Below are 24,370 nucleotides of genomic sequence, written 5' to 3' on the forward strand. Positions count from 1 at the left end.
ACTAAAATTTAACAAATACTAACATTAGAATGGAAAATTAAGGTTATGGAAATAAAGGCTTTATTATTATTATTACATGTGTCGTATCTGAGTTCCTAAACTCAATACTAATTTTTATATATTGTGTCTATAACGAACTGTGGAATATTAAATACGGAAAATATCAAATGAACGAAATATTTCTAAATAATATCTCGTTAACAAAAATCTGTATTTATTTTTTGAGTGGAATAAATTTATACGTCTGAAATGTTTGATTTTGCTAACGAGTGCATCGTAATAAAAGAAAACTCAATAAAACCCTAGATTATTTTATTTTATTTTAGAAATAATTCAAAACTCCTTAACAAATAATTAAATAAGCATCGTTAAGTGTTCCTCAAATTTACATTTCTTCAAAAATACTTTTATTATTACAAGTTAAATAAATCAAATAAACGCTAAATATAAATTACTAAGCTAATCTCAGTTCTCTTTAGAGATATTTTCACAGAATTATAAACATGAATACTTGTCAAACTATTGTGCAATGGACTCAACTAAAGGAAATATCCTTTGATTACTTACATACATATTTTTATATCCGTTTGTTAATAATTTAGCATAGAGCTGTGAAATTCATGACGCGTTATATGAATTTAGCCATGTAAGATTTTAGTTATACTGTTCTTCAAATGTTAGCTAGCTAACTTAATATTGCAGCGAACAGCGAAATCATCAGACACTATAGCACAGATTCATACAATTTAACTCTGAGCACGGATTTTCAGTACTACAAATACGTAAATTTGTGTACAAGTAAATGTACTACCGACATTGATTTTATCTTTTCACTGAAATATTTTAAAGACAAATTGAATTGATATACCCATTGCGTAAATTAAATTAAACCAAACAGTGTACATATACTGCGACCCTTCGATACTTTATCTTATTTGAGACTACTGTGGATATTCGACAGGTGATACAAAAATAGCTCCTCTTATTATACGATGCGTGGGAGAAATCAGTATATACTATTGGGAAAGTCTCTTATTTATATCTAAAGCTTTGCTTTGTGTTGGACACGATGTCCTTTTGTTGAATCTAAAACATGAACTGTTATTGAACTTATGCTGAATATATTATATTGTTTGATTATGATACTTGATTTATTTTTAAGTTGGCATAATAATTGTAGAAATTATAAGAGTATCACAATTAAAAAATAATTAGTTTTATAGTAAACTACACAAATATTATTGTAGGACCTACCTGCTTTCTGATTTTCGAAAGTGTAAAACTACTTACTTCGGCAAGCTACTAATAATTTTAACCGACGTTCTGGTACTACGAGCTACTTTTATTAGCCTAACCTGGAATTTTCTAGAACTCTAAAGTAATAAGATAAACTATTATGAAATCTTTATTATATACAAACTACTTTGATTAACATGGAAATTGTGTGATATTTAATATAAAGAAAGGTTTTTAAGTTAATATGTTCCAAAGTAAATACATATATCCATTTTCTCGTACCGAGCAAGAGTTGACTTTATAACAAGAATCGTAATTTTTAGTTACAAACATGACGAATCGATCCATTACTTTTATTTCTTGGTTAGCATATTCACGCTGATTTATATTTTTATTAAGTACATTTATTTTTTAGTTCAAAGCAATAATATAATGTAAAAAAAAACTCTTGAATTTCTGATTCTAATTTCTGCTTAAGAACCTTTTGTCTGATCTTTAATGTTAATACTCAGTTGGTATTCAAATATAACCTTTATACTATACTAATACTAATATTATAAATGTGAAAGTAACTCTGTCTGTCTGTCGCTCTTTCACAATCAAACCAATGAACCGAATTTGATGAAATTTGGTATGAAGCAAACTTGAACTCCAAGAAAGGACATTGGCTACTTTTGCCAAACACATGACAACCAACCCCCTTAAACGCGAGCGAAGCCGCGGGCGACAAATAGTATTGGATAAAAAATATAATTACCATGATCAAGTTTAGGAGACTATAAAAAATAAGATTATCCGTATTCAAAACTACATGTCTGTATGTGATTTACTAATAATGAACGTAATGACAATCTGTGTTATTACACAAAGTTTATTAGGAATGTCATTAATATTGGCTAGCAAATTTGTTCCCACATTCATTGCTTTGAGAAAATAATCGAACTTTTTATGTATTAAATTCTTATTAATAACATAAATGTACAGGTATATGTATTACGGTTTCACGTCCTGACTACTCAACTAATCATTATGACATACGCATTGTCATAAATACAAAACAGGACATAGATATACTACTTGCTCCCTCACACGCGGATTAAAATTAGGTATGTATAAAAACTCCTTATTTATGAGCATATTGTTATTAGAATAGAAATTATAATATTCTTTGTTTTGATAATATGCTCACACTTGCTTGGATTTATAGCAATTATAATGTTACTTAAAAGTGTTAAATATTATATAATAGGTGGCTTCTATACGTCGTTGAAATAATACTGAATAATTAATATTTACAATAACGAATTTAAAATACGTATAATATTTATTAGTTGCGTTTTAGTGCACTGTTTATTCAAAATTATAATAAACTAATTATATAATAAATAATAAATATATAAATATGATATAATAATAATAAACTAAATAACTCATATTATATCTGCTCTTTACTGGTTTTGTTTATATAATCGCTACGATAGGTAGTTTATATTTTTAAAACAAGATTTCACTTAAAAACATCAAACATATTTCGTATAACATTTGCACAATACATCGTAACGACTACGATCAAATGACAAAGTATTTACTAAAACTCCACACGAAGACAAATTCCACAATATTATACAAAAATATGTTTATATTTAACGGTAACAGAGGCTATCCACTAAGTGTAATTTTACATAAGCTTCCAACTATAATTATAATCGGAATTGCAATTCAAAGGGAAAACATTGCTCGCGTTTCTGTACTCCACGCAGTCTTGATATCTGCAATAGTCATATTTAATTAATTCCCTAATGCATATATAATTTCTTTGTTATTTTGTTACATATTGTAGAACATTTCCATAGTTTTTAAAGTTTAAGAACAACACATTAAACATCGACGAAGCTTCACACTAAAGCTCGTAACAAACTTGCTACGTAATTGTCTGGCGAGACAATATTTTCTTAACAATAAATGACGTCATAAGACATTGAGGTCACTTCTACCGAGAACATATTTTTATGTCCTGAGGGAGTTTGGAAAAATATTCTAATCTTTCATATAACACGAAATATACTTATGATAAATGCTTTGAATGACTAATGAATTCATATAAAATTAAATGTAAAAATCATATCTTACTTTTTTTAATGTTAATATGAACAAGGACTTCTAAATACAAAAAATACTAACCATTATCCTTTTCTGACTATCGTTAATTAGTTAAAATGCTTTCAGCTTTTATGAATGACAAAATACACCTTTAGTTGATTCATTCGTGCTCTCTTCTTGCTTTTATATTTAATTAAACTTCTCTTAATCTAATATCTAATAAATACGCTAACTGACTTTATTATTTAAATATACATTTACCGTACAAAGTATTAACACTAATCACTTTAGAGTCACAGAAACTGTTTACGCACTGCAGGAAGATTTCCGTGCAAAATTCTGCCTCACGGTACCGAGGTTTTTCCGCTGAAACAAAGAAAAACAATTTAAATTTTGATAGTAAATATATATATGTAAATAGATCACTAATTGAGTGACCACATCTCCTGTACAGTGTATAACGTATACATCCTCCTTTTTGGATTTAAATAAAAGAAATACATTGGACACGTGCTAGGAACCTGACAATGTCATCGTTCACAGCAGAAGAAAAAGTAACATCGTGTCAATTTTCCATTCCTAGGTGAAGGCCTTTCCACTTGTGGTTGTATTATTTGGGCATTTTCGATCGCGCTGGTTCAAAATAGTTGCCTCACGGTATGTGTCCAACACACATGACAGATGATTACACGTTTGTTTGAAGGTTTCCCCGCAATATTTTCTTTGTTACAAACACGAATTAAGCTTATGAAAACTTAATGGTGCTTGGCCATGGCCCGACACCTTCTAGTAAAGTTCACGTGCGGTAAGACGGTTCACAGCAGAGCTTGAGGTGAATTAAAAATTCAACATATTTAAATACTTGGCACTAGTGCCTGCCTGGGCCTTCTATTAAGATCAAAGTGCTGGACCCATTTAATCATCTAAGCTTTTACAAATACGATAATTATAAAATAATCAGAAATGCAAACGTCTTAAGCTTAACATGAAACCGCGTTCTTGCAGTATGCTGGCAATCTCCTGTCCCGACCACAAAGATTTTTAAATGCCCGCGCTTTTAGCGATTTTAACTTAATTTACTCAAATATATGGTCAAATTCGGAATGATCGGTCTCGCCTACAAAGAAGTCCGTCCCCCACGGCATGCGTTTAAATTTGGACTTTAAAAATTTGATATACAGGATGTTATAACGGTTTGGAAAAATATAAAATTCGTAGAGACAAAATTAAGGTTACTTGGTTAAAATAGCCTTCTACATCACCGATAGTCCAAGACCTAACCACCATTGCACACCATAATTGCACCTCTGCACCCTGGATTTAAATGAGCTTTAATTTCTTTCTTTATGATTATTGACTTACTATACGAACAATTTGATTTTTTTTTACATTAGCAGCCTGTAGATTTGCCACTGCTGGGCTAAGGCCTCCTCTCCCTTGGAGGAGAATGTTTGGTGCATATTCCACCACGCTGCTCCAATGCGGGTTGGTGGAATACACATGTGGCAGAATTTCGTTGAAATTAGACACATGCAGGTTTCCTCACGATGTTTTCCTTCATCGCCGAGTACGAGATGAATTATAAACACAAATTAAGCATATGAAAGTTCAGTGGTGCTTGCCTGGGTTTGAACCCGAAATCATCGGTTAAGATGTACGCGTTCTAACCACTGGGCCATCTCGGCTAAATTTGATACTCAATAAATAAAATAATGTCAATTTTAAATGTCGAATTTCTTTATATACATAATTATGTTTGAAATATTTAATACACACATATTTTCAAAGGAAGGTTCAAAAAGAACTTTTAATCATCCTTATACTGATACGTTATGTTGATGCATTCACTTATCTCTTGCCGACAAATTACAATCGTTTTCTGCGGTGAATTTCGAGTTATTTCATTGAAACAACTGAGAACAAATCTATACTTATCATTGTAAAATATACGAGTTTAAAAGCCAAAAAATACACTCCCGAAACAAATTTATTTCTTAAGTGTATTTTTTTAATCAAAATATTATTTACCTAAATAAAATAAATTAAATAGCCTCTTTCTAAAGTCTACGAAGACTTCTTACAATGAAGGGGATGTAAATAATTTAAGCCACGAATTATAAATTACCTTTGCTAAAACGGTATGATTCTGCTAAGGGAACAATAATAATAATTAATTCAAACCATTCTAGGAACAGTTTATTCGATACATAAAATACTTTGAACTCATGTTATGCATACATATATTTATTTGGTAAAATTTATGAAGCCTGATATTAATTCATTTAATTGATTTTTGAAATAATAAAAAGGGTTCCAACCTTAACTGTCCCTTATAAAAGTAACGCGGAACCCATTAAACGTTATTGTCACGCTTAATTATGATCCTTTAGAATTAAGAGACCGTTCAAATCAAAATTTTACTCTTCAATAAATTTTCTTAGATCTGTCGAAGAAATTAATTAACTTTTGTAAGATATATCGAAATTGGGAGAGATGATTTTTTTGTGGACTTTTCCTAAGCCTCCTAAAGAAGCGTTTTACTTACATTATTATGAAAGGATTTTATAGGTGAAGTAACAAAGAGATTTACGATAAATATCAGCGAACAAAGATGGGAAGAAAGCCTTCATTCAGCGTGATTATGATGAATGGTCTTATGTAACATGTTACAATTTACTATGGAAGCTTCAAACTTGGATATTATTGCGTTCGAAACGAAACGATTGAATACGCAAACGAAATCAAAATATTGAAATTATAGTTCGGATTGTAGATTCTTCTGAGAAAAACCGGGATGAACGCAGTGATTAAACTTTTCATTAATCGTAAACATGAAATAATGATGGCTAATGAAATATACATATACAATTATACACACATCGATGAAATTGGGTCATAAATATAAATAATAATACACTCGGAGATAAGCTCTTTTATTATCCACATCATCTAATTATATAAATTAATTTTAAAATGTATTGTAAATATATTTTTTTCTTTTAAAATTACATAACACATTCTTCTTTTTTCATTAAAATATATAATCTAGTAATCTCTTTAATTTTTTAAACACTCCTTGACATTTTAGTAATATCGGTACCTTCCCATTTTTTTCAACGTATCCTTTATTTTGCAATTTAAAATAAATTGATTTAAAAAATATTGTCAATAGTATTTCAAAGCCAAACCGTTGCAGAGGCTAGAACGCGTGAATTACTACAATTAACCTATTATTTTTTTACTAAACAATTTTTATATGCTTGATTTGTATTTATAACTCAACTCATGAAGGGAAACATTGTGGAAAACCTGCATGTGTTGCGTACTACAACACTCTGCTCTATGGATGCAGAGTGATTGTTATGTGACTGAGTGAGTGATATGTATCAGCTTTTATGGAATATTTTAGTATATATTATATTCATGATTTTTATTCTGTATAAACATTATATTATCATAAATATATTATTTAATACTCTTATTTCGTTTTTTAGAACTACTATTGTAAATATTTCGGAAAGCTCTTTTCTGCAGAATAAATATCAACATTCCATATGACATGAGACTAGGAAGGTAGTCTAATCAAACTAGCCTAAAAGTACTCAATACTCATGTATATAATTTATTGAAATACAATCGATATAAATTAATTGTATTATTTATTTAAGTCAGACATAGATATAAAACCCATGAAAAAATATATATAACATTATCAAATGGGAGATGATAAGTGTCATCAAAACGTGTTGCCAACGTATGCCAGCGACAATATGATATCGATACCGATGCCCCTACGAAGTGGGTACAGCTGTTCTCAGTTTTTCGGTGAACTTGGGCCCACCGAGCATTCTCAGCACCGGCGAGAAAGGAAAAACGCGATAATAAATTTCTAACGTTTTCTAAACTTTATAATGTTTCTTTTTTCATGTTTGCTAATTGCAAAAAAAAGGAAATGATAAATATTATTTGTACAGTTTTTTTTAATTGTTATTTATACACGTGGAGTTTGCCTTAACTGTTACTTAAATTAGAAAAAGGTAAATCATATTATATAAATTATCGCAAATAATTGTTGGTGAATCTAAATAAATAAAACAGAATGAAATTTATACACAGTTCTGTATTCCGCTACTACTCAATACCATCTAACGCCACTTGAATATCGCATCACGAATGATGAACCTGACCTACAATAACCCAGTACACGTGTGATGTTTACAGAGGCTGTGTAAAACTTGGGCGACGTAGGTGGGACGAACTTGCGGTAAAGAAACTTCCAAAGTTAAGTTTGAACATTTAAATTTAAATATTTTATAAAGTACAAAAATTGTATTACAGGTTTTTCTTTCGTATTTTATGTGCACTTATATATATAAAGTAATTGCATTGTTTTTAATAGAAACAAGCGGTGCTCTTGAATGGGCCGAGAAAGATCTGATCTTGCACACGATGCACTATGTTATAAATACAATATTCAATCTTAACGTGTAATAAAAGTATTACGTGTTTTTTTTTAATATTGTAAGCAATGGCTATTTTTAAAGAATTACTAATAGTATAGTAGAATTAGTAATAGTAATTACTAATAATAAAAGTAGAGGACTTTTACCTCCAGATAAAAGTTAACTATTGGTACTTGGATACCCACTTCTAACGTCAATGTATTGAAAACAAGTTAATCTAAGAAGTCAGAATCGAAACTGTTACTTACACACGGCGTTTATGACGTTGATCTATTGAGACTTATTTAAATAATGTTAAAAAAAATTTACTCGTAAAACGTTTTTATTTTTCAAAAGTTTTTACTTTTACGTTTAACGTGACAATAAAAATTAATTCATCTGTAACGAAATTAGGCCATACATATGTTTTAGGTAAAAACATACTTTATTTTTGCGACAAAGCGGCGAAAATGGGCAAAAATTTACGATTTTACAAGCGAGCCAACTTAGCTCTTATAAAACGGCTGAGGCGCCATTCGACCGTTTGACCTCTCTGTCTGTGATATTTATCAACAACATTTATAAATTAAATATCTCAGTTGCCATTGTTCCAGAAAATTTCAATTTACGAAACATCAAGATATTTATTTTAATTTAATGAAATGATCATTTAATGAATTCATATTTAGCCAAATAATATTGAAATCCGTTGTAAATTTGATACTAATAATATTTGTAAGAGCGTACAAGAATTCGTATTTTTTTTAATTCAACGACAAAATTTTGCTAATAGAGTTCACTACATGCCCATGTCGTGAACCTTTGCTATGTGATTCATAATAATTATCAGATTTTTTCAACAAAAACCTCAATGTTATATATATATATATATATATAACATTTTCCTAGTCACGTTACTATTTTCAAAAGTAACGTTCTCAGAATAAGACATATCAGTATACGCTACACTATAAAATAAATTTTCATTCGAAGTTCTTTCAAAGCGTTGAAGTCCTTCAGAGGACCTGAGAATTACCTAAAACACTTAAAACAAAAGTGATAAAAAAATACGTTAAAAAACTAAATCCTAACTACAGAAAAAATTGGGCTCTTAGCGGTTGTAACGATATCTCATTTTCATTTGCCAAATTATGATAGATATTTTTAATATATGGAAAGATAGATAAACATACATACATACATAAATGAAATCATATAAATTAAACTAAACCATTGTTCGGTAATATAAAAAACGTATTGTATTGAGATGAGAAGTATGTAGCCTCCATTCTAAGCACTCGACCTATATTCATTGTATATTATATAATATATTATGTAACATGTTATGTAATCCATACACGTCATGTTAAATAATAAATCTGTATGTTATTCGAGCTTGGCGATATCTCATACTTGGTGGCACAAAAACTATGTAAGGATTAGTTTATATATCGAAAAGTATCAAAGATTATGGATGAAAGTGACCACCTACCATCTAGCAACTCATATGCTGTCTGGTTTCCTGTCACAAGTAATAAAAAAACTTCCTAAGAATTTAGTACAGTATTACGCTGATTATCCGAACGTCGATTAACCGAATCGCCAATTATCCGAATCGCTCCTAAGTATAAAAAATTAAAACCAAGTATTTTTTGTTCATTTTTATACTTTGTATTTTTTGTTAAGGCCTGGTGGGACTTACTCTGATTGATATGTTCAAGTTATCGTTATTGTAGAACTGTGTTTGTTATTAATAAAGTTTATTCTATGTGTGACAGTTCGTTTTTCTTTTTTACGTCTATGTCCGATTATCCGAATTTTCGATTATCCGATTCGTCCCCTGTTCCAATTAATTCGGTCAATAGGCGTTCTACTGTAGCTTAAAACAAAATCATTTGAAACCAGACGTAGTCACACTAATATTACGCAAGGAATATGCCATAGCGTTCAACAAGAATATGGTACACATGTACTATAACTATAAGGCCATATGAAACAGGCATTCGCATCGAAGAAGGAGTACAGATAAACAAAACTTACATTACCATATTCAATGCGATTTACTAATAGCCATAAATGCCATATTCACACTACAATCAGCTCTTAATATGATAATTCTTAATACAATACTATTCCACTTAAGTACTTTTATTTGCTTGCGTTTTAGTTCCAAAGTTCCAATTTCAACTACACCGTCGTACAAAACGCATTTTTTCACGAATCCGTAATGAATACAACGGATAATTTAGGATATCAACCAATTATATCACGTCAATACAATATCAAAGTTTTATTTATCTTAACTCCCACTGCGATTGAAATAGGCAATATATCATCTCTTTAATGTAGCTAGTTGTACCAGCGTAACATGGATTTATTAAACACACATACAAAGAACAATAGCAATTTACTCACATTGACATTTAAACTTTAGTGATGCTCTGCAGCGGTTATCTTTTTATCTTTTCAGTGCACCTGTCGGGACAAAATAATTTGATGCGTTTCCTTTTTTATCCTAACAATTGTTATTTATTATTTATTCACTCATTACGCAAACAGTTAGTAACATATTTAAAACAAAATTACAATATCAAGTAGCTGATCTGTAATAACAAATAAACAATGACTTATTATAAATTAGTAATATAATTATTAATTAATTTTATTCTAACAAAAGCGAACAGAAGCTAACAATAACAGAAAACATAAGCTGAGGAGAAAATTATACGTACGTATTTTGGTTGTGGGAGTCCGAGTGTGAGGGATTAGGAGGCAGGAAGCGAGCGAGGTGCCTTTGTAGCAATAGCTGCCTAAAAGTCTGCCTGAACTGTCTTGACATCGAACAGTATAATATGAAGTTTATTGCGCCATTCAGCAACGCTAAGAAGTCCATCATTTCTCCAAAGAGGTCGTAACAACGCTTGAAGAAGCACCAACCGATCAACCCGCTCATCAAACCCAATATCCCTTGAGGCAGTTCCGTAACAAGGAAAAGCAGTAAAACGGCCAGTAACATCTTCGTCGTCCTATCCGTTCTTTTATCCGCTTTATGTTGACGTTTTACCATTTTCTCAGCGGCCGGACAAGCGCTATAGTTCCTCAAATTTTTCTGGTGCTGATTGGCACTGTACAACGCTCGTATAAGCCACACGCTAATCACTGTCAAAATTGAGCATGGTAGCAATTTTATGAGTACAGCATGCACCCAAAAATTCAATTGATAAAGTCTGCCCTGACTGTCTGAGTCTACATGGTAGGCAATATACGCCGGCCTGCCATTTACGGCGGTGATATTCTTTGTGTGAATGTCAAATACCTGTGGAATATAAACAAAATGTTTGCATGCATTCTATGATAATTTGTATTGTATTAAAAGCAGGAGCAATGTGCGGAACTATTAAGGAAATAGCTAATTTAAATTAATACAATAAGTGTATTGGAGAATGTGTGACCTTGGAATGTTCTAGATTATTATTATCTTGTATTGTTCATATTAGATATTATATTAGCTTCAAGCGCTTGTAATATTTAATTGCTTAAATATATGAAAAAATAAATTAACCATTATCTTATTACTCACCATAAACGTGGGTATGCACAAAATTGGAGGCAACAAGAAACTAGTCAAGATGGCAATACTACATCGTCGCTCAGTGCACAAAATGTGACTTCTATCCGAATATCTGAAATAATAAAACACGTTTAATACCAATACAAGTTAAACCTAACTTTCTCCGTGATAAATTAAGGAAATAAAAGAACTTGGCCTTCAAATAGTTATATATTGTTTTGTAGGAAGACGTTGCTATAATGCAAATTTAGACATTATAAACGAGTTAAAAGACTTCGTCCTCAGTGGTTTTTATATCTTTTTTATATCCTATTAGTAAGTTAAAGTGTATAAAAAGTCAATAAAAAAAGGTTCAACTCACTTTATTGCAATATATCTCCATATTGCTAACGACAATGTGAGGCAAATCGACGCGGTATGTAATATTTGAGCGAAATGCATATGAAAGAGTAAGTACATCGCCCACGAATACGGAAAATCCAATTTCTCGGGTAGAACCTTAAATGAAATTGCTGTATAAATACTTAGCATTAAGATGGATTTATAACCTTACAATATTTTTTCCTATATTATTAAATAAGTACAAAAAGAAAAGATTCGCTTTAAACTTAAAATTATTTAATAACGCTTTTCAAATAAGATCACTACTTCATACGAAATCTATAAATACATCGTACAAACTATCTCGATCTATTTTTAAAATGTGTAAAGTTAAAGTGCCAGGGTGACAGGATCGAACCTGGGACTTCGCACTATTGTATATTTATTCGAACCCACACTGCTATTTTCATAAACCGATTAACTTATTATTCATTGTAAAACTGCTTATATAAAAGTATAATCTTCTTCGCAGTTATATCTTCTACGAAATATAAAGCTTTGATCGATATATTTATAGTAGTTTAAAAAAATGAATGATTTTTTGTAACTGAAAAGAAATTGATTTTCAAGTTTTTGATGGTTAAGTATTTGAAGCCTAATTAATCTGTCTCTTGTTAAGTTAACGCTAATAATTATTACTATTTGAAGATATATTTTAAAGACAAACTTTAAGAAAATAATATTCTATTATAAAACCTGCGTAATATCATCGGTGGTGGAAAAAAACAAGAGCCATTTTTATATTGAAAGTATCATTTTATATATAAATACTAAGTCCGATCTTATTAGGTCAATGACATCCAAAATTGTTTTGCTTATTTATAAATAAACATCACAGGCTTAGCAAATTCAATGCCGAACGAAACAATTAAATACTTTAGACTTCACTTGAATCGGAATGCGTATTAACAAGATACAAGATGGCGACTATATCGGCTAACCACTAAGATATATACCATACGAGTGTAAAGACATCGATGTATATATTTAACACTATTATACGTTACTACATAATACAAATAAGTCAAATCGGAACTAAATATATCGATTTCGATGTTTGTTAATGTAGTTTTAATTATTATTTGGTAATAGTTATGCAAAGTATTGATTGTAATAACTCACCAAGTATTTATATATGGCAAATGGAACGTATTCAAGCATGACGAAAACGTCTGCGACAGCCAGCCACTTCAACAGGCGATTGATAGGCGCCGCTGCCATATCGCGGCGTGTCAGCACCGCCACGTTCATTGTATTCGCTATCACACCTATTGTGCACACCTGTGGGTGGAATAATTGATTAAGTCACTATATTTATGGTAATATTTTGACTGCCGCGTTAGTATCGTGACTGCTTTATACGGCTGCTAATCCCGATTAAAACCATGAATAGGGTCGTTAATATGTTTTAAGTTTCTCTGTGACAAAAATCAATAAAGCTGTTGGTCCTGAGTCTTGAGTTAATGCTCGACTCTGGCTCTGTGTCGTGTTAAATTACTGTCCCATCGGATTATGAGATAAGATTGTTTGTTTGCACACATACTCGAGTACCTCCTATTTGTTAGGGAATGGCGATTGTTACCAAAAGCGATCAGGAGCATTAGAAACATCATCGTTATTTGAAAGCTATTAACTATTTCAATGAGATTATAAAATCAATAAACGTGAAAAAAGTAGATGCAAAATTTACCAGTTGTATGACATTAATATTAATCGAAAGCCGTAGATTCAAATTGGGGCAGCCAGCACTGTTTTTTGAATTGCATAAGCTCAAAACCTTTTACATACGAGATTCTAGACACATTCATTTATTTATAAAAAAATATGCAACACGGGTCGGGAAAATTAAATGATTGATTAAAGAACGTCAAAAACATCCATGCAACCGCACAACTGTAATTAAATTCAAATTGTATCTACAAGATATTTCAACAATAATATTATTGTGCTATCTCGTTTTTTATAAATTGATTCATCGATATCCACATAAAGAATGATCCATGAAAAAATCTGCCTTAAAAAAATATAAATAAGCGTAACGTGTTTTAATGTTCCGACTTTTCCCACGTAAGCGTGATATATGGCTCACGCAACACCATTTGACAATCTGTTACAGGATTTAAAGGTAATAAACGGGAGCTATTTATCAAATCGACAGTAATGTCCCATTGGAAGAGTGAGAACAGTATTTTTTTTCTTTTAAATTCAAACTACATTTCTGTACAGACAGTAATAATAATGATGTATAACCGTATAAGTATTCCGTTCTTATATATTATTACCTTTTATTTTTTATTGACCTACACCCATTTACTATATTTAAAAAAAAAAACATTATGCTTACGGACTGGGAAATAGAATTTTCCTATTGACGTTTGTAATATATATCATAAATTTACCCAATTATCCCTTACTCAAGGGCTTCTGATCCGCAAATTCAGTCAATTATTATTAATGATATTTCTTTCTTTGAGGGTTTTGCTGGTTCTACTTAAAAAATTAATATTAATATAAAAGATTGGTTAGATCAGGAATGTAGAATGATTCCTATTTAGTATATACTATACTAATAAATAGGGATGTTATGGATATGAAATTTCGGATACGGATTGGTTACGGATATAGGAATGATTATTATACCGGATACGGATATGGATATGAAATTATTTCGGATTATCCGTTAGTTTCGGATAATTTCGGTTACGGATATTAAATTTTTAAGGAATTTTAAAAGTAAAATACAAATAGGTAATAAAATGGTTTTTCTTTATATGTCACCATTTGGTAAGAAGTGGTGTCACCAGTACACCCCAAACGGTGTACCCTACCGAGGTACTGTCTTACTAAAGTACTTAAACTGTTGTACTTGGTATACATTTTCCACCATAGAAGTAGATTTTCACTGAGTGTCAACCTTTTCTCTCTATTGTATTCATTTAATAATACTTTTTAAACAATTAATTTATTGTTGACGGTATCATCATAATCACCAACTATATTTTGCTCTTCTTCGTCACTTGCGCTTAATATTTCAGCTAGGACGCATTTTGTACCAATTCAATCAATTACGTAACACAACACCTTTGTTTCAATTTGTCGAACTATTTGTGAAAGTAAAATTACTCACAAGTTAGTTAGTTACAAGTATGATAAGGCGACAACGGAAGAAAACAAACAATGCGCGCGGCTTGAGCGTCAACTGCGCCCGGCCGATCAAAACAACTTGTCATAACTTGTCTCAATTAGGCTCTGCCCCTATCCGATATTATCCGAAACTTTAATTTCGGATTCGGTTACGGTTACGGAGCTCTCTAGCATCCCTACTAATATACTAATTACCAATATTACTAATTTAATAATTACTAACATAATTAATATTAATATTATAAATGTGAAAGTAACACTGTCTGTCGCTCTTTCACTGCCAAACCAATGAACCGAATTTGACGAATTTTGGTATGAAGCAAACTTGAACTCCAAGGAAGGATATAGGCTACTTTTTTGCCTAACACATGACAATCAATCCCCTGAAACAACTGTACGACAACTAGTAGACTATGAAGTCCAAATTCACCTAAAAATCAACAGATGTTACTCCGCTACTCTCAATTTACTCGGCTTTGATTTATGGACTCTATGAATGCTGATATCGACAACCTTCGCATGATGGAAATAGAACGTGATACTATTACAAGACCAACGGTTGTCACTCCAGTACAGAAATGGATTGCTGATATGAACTCGAGTGCCCTAATAAGGTAAAATTAAATGTGGATGGCGTTTTCGTTAAAAATATTACCATAGAATAGAAAATATTTTTCGTTTCATTATAGTTTCAGGCATGTTGGTTTTTAAGAACTAAAAAATTAGTGTTTTATGACTGTTAGTTCTGTTAGTTCTGGCGAACTTTATATGAATGAAAGACTATTTTTTTTCCCACTGCACATTTTTTCACACATCACAAGCACAACAAGAGCACAAGATAATTTATAAGCTCAAATTAAATACATAACAATTCAGTTGTTTGCACGGATTTGAGACAACAATCTTTGGTTCAAATTAACGTATTAATATGCTCATTATCTTTCTAAAATAATTTGTTTTTAATTTATAAAAAAAACGGTTAGCAAGCGGGAAGCAGCTGATATATTAATCTTATAACTTATTTAAGTTAAGTATTGTATATAAATTGTAATAAAAATTACCTATGTTACCTAATATACTGATGCAGTGAAATGAAGATGTAATGTTACAATATTATAATCACACACACATAAACATAAAATTATTAAATATGTAAATTGAATCGTTTGGGAATGTGTAAGATGATTACAATACATTTCATCAATTATTCAATTTAAATAATGGTAAGCATATTTACAAGGTACATTGTATATATTACACTATATTTTAAGAAATATATTTAAACCAATAAATAATAAAGTTACTAATTGTCTGTGTTTAAAAATGTTACAAATAACCTATAAAAATATCTTTCGATAATAATATTCGTTTTAAGTATCCAAAAATAAAATCAAATCAAATCAATTTTATTCAAGTAAACTTCACAATGAAGCGTTTTTGTCGTATCGTCGGTATTTAAATAGTACCACCGTTTCGGAGAGTACCTTCCAGCGAGAAGAAATGGCAAGAAACTCGTAGTATAGTATAGTTGCTCTTTTCAAATAAACAGATTTACAATGCTGTTTTTTACAATAATTAGTGTCATGTGATAGAACCCGAGCCTAAAGCCAGGCGTTTTTTTTTTTTAAAAAAGTATTATTTTAATGAATAATAAGATTTATTTATTACTTTAGTCATAATAAACTTTTTAAATTTAGTAAATGGAAAATGATTATATTTTATCTTCCATTTCTTTTATCTTATCTTATTATATATGCGTATACCATTGCCAAAAAACGTTCTCTGTACCGTATGCAAACGAAAATTATATATATAGGGGTTACAAGTTTATTCTTATTTCTTGTATTAATAGTATGTATATCAGCTTTTATGGATTTTTTTTGTATATTGTGAAGCAACCGTTAATAGGTGTATTAACGGCTGCTTCACAATATACATAAAAATCCATTTTCTAATTTTCTTTAAATTTTTCGCGTAATGATGTCCTAGGGCTAATATTGTAAATAGTTCTGATAGCTCTTTTCTGCAGAATAAATACTATTTCAATATCTGTTTGTTATGTTCTCAAGTGAAAATTATATGTAGAATATGTATGACTCGCTGTTTTATTTACAAATAGAACCTAAAGTTTGTCTTGCATAAATACTGATTACCTCGGTTCGCGTCCATTATCTTCGTGCAGTTTTGCCAGAACTTATCACTTCAAACAAACTGAAGGAAGGTTTTGCGTTGGTGAATTTCAAATTTACGAAGATAATCATATGATTCCCCTGGTCTTGTTATACTAGGTACTTAAATGGCTTGAGTATAAATGGCTTTATCTAATATATTTTTATAATAATATTATTTTCAGTAAAATCTACGAAAGACAACTGAACTTTACGCCAGTGTAATTTACCATTTCCTAATTCACCTTAAAAAAGGAACAGGTTTTCTATCGAATTGTGTTTCTTTTAATAACAAAGATTTTATATTTATAACAAAAGATTTATTAAAAAAACCCCTGGATTTATTACTCTGTGATATGTTTTCCTATGTCACTGTCAGTATAACCTCATACTTTCGCTGTCAGCTTCTCAAAATCAATATCATAAATACTAAAGAAAATTAAAGAAGAAGTTAAAGTTAACTGTAAGAATTAGTCACAAGCAGCTATTAATTCTCTCAAACATCATATTAAGTTGTATTACCTATAAATTAGGACAATTTATCAAAAACTAACTGCCTTACTGCAGCGTGAACGAAGTACTTTCGCAAAACAGAGTAGAAATTTTCAAACCTTACTAACCTAGACCAAAGCTTGATAGAAATTTAGCCTATAAAAACCAATCTGAAATTCAATACAATTATTTCCATGACCCAATCTCATCTATCTTTTATAGAAAATCACAGTAAATATCTATCTTATTTTCTAAAAAGGAAATATAATGACAACTGTAATTTAGTTTAATTATCAAAGCATTACTCTATAACAAAACGAGTAACATATTAATTGTGCACATTTTATGTAGATAAATATTGCCTATTATATAAGAAAGCCGAACTTTTAGAAATATTAAGAGATATTTAAATAATCTCGTGATAAATATGCGGGCTGTGTTGTACGACGCATTAGCACAGTACGGGCGAATATTTTATAGATCTGTTGTGGAACGTTTATGTACTACATTGCTTAAAAGATATCTCCGAATAAAAACCTTACCCGGCGACAGTCAGCTTATGATTTAAAAAATACTTGCAAAACTTAATCTAAGGTTCACGAATATAAAGTCCAAATTTTGTTTCAAAACATCACATTCGGAGGTTAGATTAGTTCTAGTCCTCTGTCGTTGAAGGAACAGGCGGCGCTAACGGCGGGCGATGAGATAAACGAAGTGGCAATTCGTGAGGCGCGGGTTTTAAGCCAGTGGAAGTTGTGATCAGTATCTATCTATTATAGACCGAGCGCGTTATGTTATAAATTAACCTCATCTTAACATTTCTGGAGATTAGCAGTTTCATTGTTCACGATATTGAATTTAGAAGAAATAGTAGACAATGTGTATTTGTTTCTTCTCAAGATTTCTTCACTACATGTTTTTTCAATATAAATGAAAAATTATTAACTCTGTATAGCACTGTCCTATACTTTGCTCTGTCTGAGTAGTTTATTTATAGGACTCGTATGCACCAAAGCAGTCTTCTAAGAATTCGGGCCTACGCTCAATATGTAGAAGTGCCGGAAAAGTGCCGTTTTAAGATCGGTGCCAACTGTGTAGCATCTTTAAGCAACACGATCGGAGGGAGTGATAACGACACGCAAACATACGTAACGACAATTATTGCTACAAACAGAAGCTCTATCCCAGCGATCACATTCTGAACCGATCGATCGAGCGATCTCATAGAAGAAGCCTTCAGGATTGACATAATTTATTATTATTATTTTATTTTAGGAAAACAAACAGTGAGATGACACTTATGGTATAAAAATATACAATATAACATACATCAGCTAAGTTTCCACTGATACTAATTACACAATTATAATTATTAGACACCTAGAGGAGTAGAGTTATTAAAAATATAAAAGTGGGTAGTTATGAAAAAAATATTAGAGTGTAGATGGGACCTAATCTCAGTTTATTAACACGATTTCAAAATGCCGCGAACAAGTGGATCTCTAGAATTAAGCGATTTTACTCGAGGACGGTAGGTAGGTTGAAGGTGGTAAATCTCAGCGCAAAATCAGTGCTGGATTAAATATGCCTTTGTCAACTTTTAATCGGGTTATCGTGCAGTTTAAAAGGAATGAGAAGACAAGTGTTTCCCCAAGATTAGGGAGACCTAAACCTTCTGAAAGACAAAAACGGGCGCTAGTTCGTGAAGTCTTAAGAAACCCCGAAATATCTGTGAGTGATGTGGCTATATCTTCAAATTTATTACGAAGAACTGTTCAGAGGTACTTACACTTTAATTCTAAGGATTCAAATGATTTCTAAGGATTTTAACTTTTGGAGGCATGTGATTTTTTCGGATGAATTGTCAATTCAGCGACAGTGGACGGAAATGGGTCTGGCGTCGCTCTGTAATGCAATTAGAAGACCGATATTTGCAGCAAACTGTGAAATACGGCGGTGTGAGTGTTATGGTTTGGGGGGCTATTTGGTATGGCGGACGAAGTCGCTTGGTGTTCTGTGAAGGTAAAATCAATGCTGAAAGATATATTTAAATTCTAAAAGAGGGACTTCTACTGATCTTTGAAGGAAGAAATTTGAACCGCCAAGATTATGTATTCATGGAAAATGGTGCGCCATCTCATAGAGCTCAAAAAACGACTGCCTGGAAATCGCAAAATGGGCTTAAAATTCTGCCGTGGTCAGGTCAATCGCCCGATATGAACCCTATTGAGAATGTCTGGCACATTTTACAAATGAATATTGCAAGAAGACCTAGGAAGCCCTCGAATAAAAAAGAATTGGAGGCGATGTTGATTGAGGAATGGAGTAATTTAAGACAAGATCAGATCGATGATTTGATTCATACTATGCCAGCTAGTGTATATTGTAATAAACATTTTTTCTAAACTACCCTGTCTATTTACTTTTGACACGGCAGTCAAATAGTTAACATTATACAGTTAATGAGATCTCAGATTAAATTAAATCTCACACAATTATGAATAAAGTTAAACACATAATTAACCGAAACAAAATAAAAAAAATATATATATATATATATATATATATATAAGGCATTGATAAATTAATTACAGGTTAAATGTTTATACATGTCAGTACATATTTTATAAATTGATACATAAATTTATCTTATTTACTCTATTTTTTAAAAGAACACATTTTTTCGAATAAAATATAAATATCTGAATATACTCTTATTATAATTTTAGCAGCTACGGTATAGGAAGATATTATTAGTACTTTTCGTTTTACGAATCGGCACATTAAATTAACTAAAACTTTAAAACGGAGTCTAATACTAGCCTGGTGATTCTGCAAGAGCTCTTTGGGATCGCTGCTTACAAGGAAACGTATCTTCATTCATATTATAATTTAAAATTGAATAAAGTAAAATAAAAAAAAAAGTAAAACGTAAAAATATAGTGTCTCTCTAATACTATTGAATGGGAAGTTTCTGTGTGGGCAGAACAAATTACACTCTATTTTTAATAATATTTGAATTAGCTAATCTGGAACAGTTCATTATGAATAATACTTATTTACTTTGGTTTTGCAGCCTATTAAAGCATATTAATTGACCTTCGTCCATATTAGGGCTCACACTTAGTACTTAATATCATTAGTATCACATTGAGTACTTGATAAATTGGTAATAGTACTACTAAGATGCCCACCATTCTAGCAGGTCATCTAAAATACTACTTTGATCATCTATGCAAATACAAATATAGTTGGAGATAATTTGTTTAAAATTCTATTCTTTTCAAATACATGAATAAAAATATTCAGGATATAAACTTTTTTACAAGAATAGAAATATGTCGGCCTGAAGCTAATTCAGAACTCATATTTTTTATTATAAGAATAGTTGAAGATTTCTCCCACGCTGTTCAAGTGTTATTGGATCAAGTTTTTTATAAACTAGCGACCCACCCCGGCTTAGTACGAAAAAGCGCTTTTCGCTTTTTTTTTATTTAGAATGTAAAAAAAAAGTAATACGTTTAGAAAGAAATATTTAGTTTATAATTTGCCTATAAGTCTGTCACAAATGAGAATTATTAAAAATATATTTGTAATGTCTGTGGTTAATGTACAAAAAAAAATCGCCTTATTTCGTCAACTATTTACTGTTCTTAGTTTAGGAAATCCTGATAGTTCGCATACCGTTGTTAAGATAATATAATGAAAATCAATTATGTACGCTGCGAATAAAGCTTAAAAAAAACATCAAAACAATCTAAAAACTCTTCCCGCCAATCAAGTGTGAAACCTGAAAACACTCCATTTGTCATTTTTTTTTATTATACATTCGTTTCAGTAATTGTTGGTTTAGAATTACGAATAGCAACCGATTTTCCGAGATGATATAATGTTGATGTTGCTTTTTTCTAAGATCAGATGTCAGATGTTACATATTTTATGCGACTACTGTATGACTCACTTGTTTTTTCCCATTCAATGCGCGATATGGTCGTGTTCTTTTGTTTTTTTTTATCTATAATATATGGCCAAAGCAACTCATTTATACCAGAATAAGGATTAACAGTTACTAATTTGGTATAGATAAAAACAATTATGAGTTTACCTTAAAAAGTAAATAAGTTAAATCACATGTTGGATTTTCGGTAGGCTTTATACGATTTTTAGTACTTTGTTAGTCATGTAAGCTTAGAAAAAACATTTTAATTTCTCTTCATAAAACACAGTCACAATTCAGCCATTTTGTATAAAACATTTACAAATAATATGCACAAATCTAAAACGAATCAAAATCTGTCGATTTTAAAAGAAACAGATAGAAACAGAAGGCAACTTTGTTTTATACTATTTTTAAATATGGATTTAATTGGATAAATGTTTAATAATTATGACACTAATATCGATATTTTTAAGTCGTTTTACTAGTGTCTTAACGGACATATTTAAATAAAAAACGGTTATTGTTGCGCAATTATAATAATCATACAAACAACTTCGCGGACTTTTTTGTGAGTTATAATGTTAATTGAAATACTACAATGTTTTATACATGTTTAATTAACAGTTTTCGCAGCGCACACCAAATATTGATATATATATATAAACTAATTTTGGACACGTTACATGTTACATTATTGCTATTTTCGTAGGAATTTTCTTTTTTTTTTTTAATAAACTTTAGCTCATGTTTCCTCGAAATAATTAACTTTACGTTAGTCAAAGAGTTTTTTAAATCTGTTGAGTAGTTTTTAATTTATTCATAATAAACAATTCTACAAGGAATCAAAACTTAACTCTTAACAATATTAGTATAGATATAGATCATTAAAAAAAATAAAAATTTGAAAAAAACCTTTTAGAGATACTTTGAATATAACTCTGTAAAATGACGATTCAAAGGTGCTTGTAAAAGCCTACTTGAATGAAGTATATTTTTATTTGATTTAATGTGATTTGACTTTGTAATACAATTATTATTTAGGGTAATTATTTTTAAAATATGACTGATTCATAAATATTGAATACGAGACATAATTTACTGTAAGTAGAATAAATTATCAATTTAATGTGCATTTTTACATGTGCTAGTGTGTGTTGTAATTATTCAACTCGTGTTCGGCGGTGAAGGCAAGCATCGTAAAGAAGTCTCCACGTGTCGGATGTAAATTTGGTACATGTGCATTGAAGCAGTGATTGTTATCCAATCACTGCTTCTTATTATTCTTAATCTTCAAATTCTTAGCCCAGCAGTAGGATATTTACAGGCTCTAATTTATCAATAAAAAAAACAATCCATTTAAATCTAACACAAAACATTTATTTATGATATAGGTAGGACGAGCAAATGGGCCATATTATGTCCCTTGTACCTGTAGTTACACTGGCTCACTCGTCCTTAAAACAACAACAATACTCAGTATTGTTGTGTTTCGGTGGTCGGTATCTACCCAGACGGGCTTGCACAAAGCCTTACCACCAAGTATACCATACATAATATAGCCTGTAATCTGTTTATAATTGCATCAAAACCAAAACAAGATTCAGCTGGTAAAGTTAATTAAAAGTTTGTGAAAATTATTGTGTGCTTTTGATCAGTATAAACTGGAAATTTTCAATCGCTCTGTTAAAATAACTAATGCTTTTAATCGCATGCCGGGAAGTTTATACAGTGAAAAGATTTAAAAGTTGAATACAGAAAAATATCAATGTCTCTCTCTCTCTCTCTCTTTAAAAACGAACCTTTTTTTGATAAATCTCATAATTAAAACTAAATCTATTGCATTATATTTATTATATAGATATTTGCTCTAACACAAATTTTACCAAATAAATATTATATTATATATTCATATAAAGTTAAAGTTACAAATCACAAACCTCCTAAAATATGAGATTCGATTACTTAAACAAACATTTTTTAATTCTTATAAGGAAGTCACAAACAAATAAAATCTCTCTCGCACGAAGACGTAGGTACTAAGAAAAGCATTTCGCGGTTAATTCGCTACTCGTACATGTGTAACATACTAACTCCTCCGACTTTGCATAAAATAACTAATAAAATTCATTGTCAAAATATACGTACAATCTTTATTTCTATATGAAATTTATATACACTACTGTTCGCACTTATTTTCACAATTGCGACCACATTAAACTTTAGAAAAACATATATTAGTTTATGACAATTGTTTTCTATTATTTTCATTAGATTTATGAATAAGACTTTAGCTCGTTAATAGTGCCAATAAGTTTTTTGTTCTGAACAAAACAAAGAAAACAAAATCTCAAAGAAAAAAGACGCGCAGTTTAATCACTGTCTATTTGTGTAAAGATTGGATATATATAATATGTAGTAACGTGTTGTCTATGAGTAGTTTATAAATGATTCCAATAAAAATATCTGAAACATACATACTTCTGAAACAATCATACATACTGAAACTTATTTTTTATGAATCTCGTTATGAAAACAATTATGAATAAAACCATGTTTAGAAGGTACTTATCGTAGCCAATCTCATTGTTTGCCTCCTGAAGTAATCAGTCACCTTAAAACAATCTTGGCTTTTAATAATATTCTTCCAACGTTGTAATAAATACTGGTGAAATAATTCTAAATAATATCATAAAAAAAAAAAAACAATTTAAGAACAATCTTTTGATTAATTTAACACAATACATGTTTGTTTTATATAACAGTATATTTACTGGAAACATAAATATTTTTTTATATTATTACAATAAAATAATTGTTTGTATTTATTGTATAATTTGTTGGTTCGAGTATTCCATTAAATGAATTGATTTGGAGGTTTCTATCATAGTACAATAAA

General features: G+C 30.4%; 1 protein-coding gene across 1 annotated transcript in view; it reads right to left on the minus strand.

The window, feature by feature from the left end:
• Nucleotides 1-3,582: 3,582 nt before the first annotated feature.
• LOC113399421 (G-protein coupled receptor dmsr-1-like) overlaps nt 3,583-24,370 on the minus strand; it is a 31,743-nt gene continuing 10,955 nt past the window's right edge. Inside the window, exons 2-7 of the mRNA XM_064217644.1 lie at nt 12,853-13,011; nt 11,711-11,847; nt 11,359-11,461; nt 10,511-11,094; nt 10,194-10,253; nt 3,583-3,702 (exon numbers count right to left, since the gene is read on the minus strand). Of these exons, the coding sequence (XP_064073714.1) occupies nt 10,229-10,253; nt 10,511-11,094; nt 11,359-11,461; nt 11,711-11,847; nt 12,853-13,011 (1,008 nt within the window). The 3' untranslated portion in view covers nt 3,583-3,702; nt 10,194-10,228. The remainder of the gene's footprint in view (nt 3,703-10,193; nt 10,254-10,510; nt 11,095-11,358; nt 11,462-11,710; nt 11,848-12,852; nt 13,012-24,370) is intronic.

Source organism: Vanessa tameamea, chromosome 18, assembly GCF_037043105.1.
Source record: "Vanessa tameamea isolate UH-Manoa-2023 chromosome 18, ilVanTame1 primary haplotype, whole genome shotgun sequence".
Lineage (NCBI taxonomy): Eukaryota > Metazoa > Arthropoda > Insecta > Lepidoptera > Nymphalidae > Vanessa > Vanessa tameamea.